The sequence below is a fragment of the Sinocyclocheilus rhinocerous genome, unplaced genomic scaffold (assembly GCF_001515625.1).
Source record: "Sinocyclocheilus rhinocerous isolate Xijiao unplaced genomic scaffold, SAMN03320098_v1.1 scaffold711, whole genome shotgun sequence".
NCBI lineage: Eukaryota > Metazoa > Chordata > Actinopteri > Cypriniformes > Cyprinidae > Sinocyclocheilus > Sinocyclocheilus rhinocerous.
The window spans coordinates 680,461-684,080 of NW_015641018.1; the positions used below are offsets into that span (position 1 = coordinate 680,461).

The 3,620-nt window shown below is 35.8% G+C and overlaps 1 protein-coding gene across 1 annotated transcript in view; it reads right to left on the reverse strand.

Annotated features, from left to right (window-relative positions):
- Positions 1–1,766: 1,766 nt before the first annotated feature.
- Positions 1,767–3,620, reverse strand: part of LOC107753784 (S-adenosylmethionine mitochondrial carrier protein-like) — a 55,708-nt gene continuing 53,854 nt past the window's right edge. Inside the window, exon 10 of the mRNA XM_016570009.1 lies at positions 1,767–2,198. Coding sequence (XP_016425495.1) covers positions 2,102–2,198 — 97 coding nt within the window. The 3' untranslated portion in view covers positions 1,767–2,101. The remainder of the gene's footprint in view (positions 2,199–3,620) is intronic.

A 3,620-nucleotide genomic window follows, 5' to 3' on the forward strand; every position in this document is an offset into this window, starting at 1 on the left:
GGGAATAAGCAGGAAAAAGTGAACACCTCGTCAGCTAGTCTCATAGTCTTTGGTAAAGACTAAAGCAGCTAAGCTACATTTATTAGTTAGCCTGAGCCAAACCGGTTCATGTCGACAGCCAATGTTGTTTTTTAGGCCAAATAGTATAACATCTGTACCACTAAACTAGGGGAATGTTTTGTAAAGTTGGATTACAGCAAACGCCAGTTTAACCCCAAAAACTGTTGACCATAGGAGTACTTTGATAATGTGGTTAGCTGGTTAACTGTGTAATCCAGCTCTGAGAACTAGTTTGGGTCACCCTGTTTTATACCAGATTAATTTATTGAACTCAACTCTAATCACAGCTGTTCACCCACATGGCAGGTGTTTATTAAAGTCACATTTTGCTCTTTTACACCATCTGGTTTGTGTTTTTATTTTGATGCACAGTGGTTGAAATGACTGAATAGGGTAAGTTGGTGCCTCCTCACATTTCTAAGCAACCGAAACACAAATTCCATGGTCTTTGGAGTGAGATCTATTGAGTTGTTGGATAACACTTTTTTTTTTTTTTTTTTGCATAAGTAGCTTTAAATATATCAAATTTCTTTTATTTTGCACATTTTAGCCTGTTTGAATTCACTGGTCTAGTTGTATTAAAGAATAAAAAAAGAATAATAATTTTCATCCATTTTTTAAAAAATATTTAATTGATTCCAAAAAATCTAATTCTCGAACTAATATTTAGATTTAGCCCCACTCAGGAAGTGACTTTTACAGCATTGCAGAAAGAAAAAAATGTATAGTGTTGACTGCACTAATCAAGCTCAGCCATTCAACTCGGTTATGTTTTTGAAAGATAAGATTTATGTTCACTAAAGCTGCATTTATTTGAACAAAAAATAGAGTAAAAACTAATATCACAATGCAATATTGCAAAATATATAGTAGTGTATCACGGTTGCCTATATCACGGATTCTTGAGACAAGGGAAAAAGCATGTTTTAAAATGTGAATTTTTATCATTTAATGATACATTATTTATAAAAAAATATATATTTGCAGAGAAATGTCTCAGCTAATGATCCATGCAAGGGAGCAAGCTGTTTTGAATTTTTTTTTTCTAAAAATGTAATAATTTGTCAACTGTGTCGGACGCATTAAAAATCATATTTTAATTTGATCCACCCAATAACGTGGTAGCGTATACTATATATATAGTAAGCAACAACTGTTTTCAACATTGATAAAATCGGCATATTAGAATGATTTCTGAAGGATCATGTGACACTGAAGACTGGAGTAATGCTGAATATTTTTATGTTTAGCTAAATTTGCAACCCTGTTACTTATTTCAGTGTACTTTTGTAAATGACAGAAATCTCTCGTGACGTGTTGCTCTTCACTCGTTCATCAGTATTATTTGAGTTGTGTGTTTGGACAGAAAGCACATTCCAGTGAAAGGTGGTTGTTGACTAAGAGCTGCAGGGCTGGAGCGGCCCACTGTTGCTCTAGTCAAATGCTCTGTACTGTTCTTGTGCCCCGCGCTTCGTGGCAGGTCTGACAAACATTCACACCTGTGGACTAATCTGTCTTTTTCTCTGAGTTTTTTCAGCTAATAATAGTGAAGCAGGTAGAGCAAGCTTGGGGATCAAAGTCTAGACTCAACACGTAACGATAATCCACTGGAATATTATTGGTAACTCATTACTGATGAGCTCAGTGTATAAATACCAGCGCAGTCATGTTTTAATACAAACAGCCGATTCATTTTTGCTAAATTACTTTTTTAATAGATCCATGTAAGCTTGCAAAAAACGATATCTAGTTTGAATTCGATCTGTGTTGCAACATAAGTGGAATTCAGGCAGTTAAACTCAATCTGTTGTGCACTGATGAGCAGGAATGCAAACCACTGTGTTATGTGATCTTTTTATTCAGGCACCAGGTGTCCTCGCCGGGGCCCTCAAGACCACCGGTTCAAACTGGGACAGAGGGTGCATTTCTCAGTCAGATTTGACCAACCTCCAGTGATCTGTAGTTTGCCGTTTGCTCCTGGTCTGGGTTGAAGAAACCAGTCCAGTACAAACCGACCCACAGCGGTCCGTGATGATGGTGTTTATAAAAGCGTCCGGCGCACTTTCTCATATGCACCGAGGAAAATGAAGCCTCCCATGCTGATGAACGTCACTCTGGGGATGCTGCCGGCAAACAGCCTTGGATGAGAAAACATAAAAGCAAGAGTTAGCAATAACAGTCTTTTCACGCTAGTAATTAATTACAAAAATACGTTGATTATTCACAATTAAAAACATCGACATTTGTTGAAAAAAGTCACTCGATTGAGATAATTCAAAGACATTATTAGAGCAAAGTCATAAATCATTGATATTTTTATTCCCATTTATATTTTCATATATCTGTCTAAAGATTTAGGGGCTGTGCACAGGACTTTTTTGTATTCCTTTTGTAATTGTTGGTTTATGTAAACTTGCTTTTATTCAGAACAGGTGACATTATTAAAACATACTTAAACCCAATGGTTGTCATGCATGTATTTGAATGTACTGCACTAAAATCATCTGATTCCTGATGACTCTCACGGTTCTTTTTACTGAATTAAAACATACAGAGCAATCAGTATAGTTCAAATCCTGAATGAATGACTCTAATGAGATGCTTCTTTTCAGAAAATCAAAATACACAGCACAATTACTATAAGCCAGATTCCCAAATGTATGAGTCTTACTAGTCGGTTCTTTTTAGTGAATCAAAACATACAGCACAACCAGTATAGTCTGATTTCCAAATGCATGACTCTTACGAACTGATTCTTTGTAGCAAATCTAAACATACAGTGCAACCAATATAGGTCAATTCCTGAATGTATGACTCTTACAAACTGGCTCATACAGCACAACTAGAACATTTCGATTCCCAAGCGTATGATTCTTATGCATCATTTCTTTTTAGCAAATCAAAACATACAGCGTAAACAGTATAGTCAGATTCCCAAAGGAATGACTCTTGTTACGAGACAGTTCTTTTTAGTGGGACAAAACATACAGCGCAACCAGTAGGCTATAGTTCAATTCCCGAACATATGACTCTTATGAACTGGTTCTTTGTAGTGAGTCAATACATATAGCGCAACAAGTAACCTATAGTTAAATTCCCAAACATATGACTCTTATGAACTGGTTCTTTGTAGTGAACCAAAACATACAGCGCAAACAGTATATTTCAATTCTCAAACATATGACTCTTATGAACTGGTTCTTTGTAGTGAGTCAAAACCTACAGCACAAACAGTATAGTTCGATTCCGAATAACTCTTACAAGACGGTTCTTTTTAGTGAGTCAAAACATACAGCACAACTTGTATAGTTCAATTCCCAGGCCAGATGAATGACTCTTAAGAGTTTATTCTTTTTAGCAGATCAAATACTTGCTTACAACTTAGTTACATCTTACAGTTACTTTAAAGGGGTCATATGATGTTGCTAAAAAGAACATTATTTTGTGTATTTGGTGTAATGAAATGCGTTTATGTGGTTTAAGGTTAAAAAAAACACATTATTTTCCACATATGGTACATTATTGTTTCTCCTCTATGCCCCGCCTTTCTGAAACGCGTC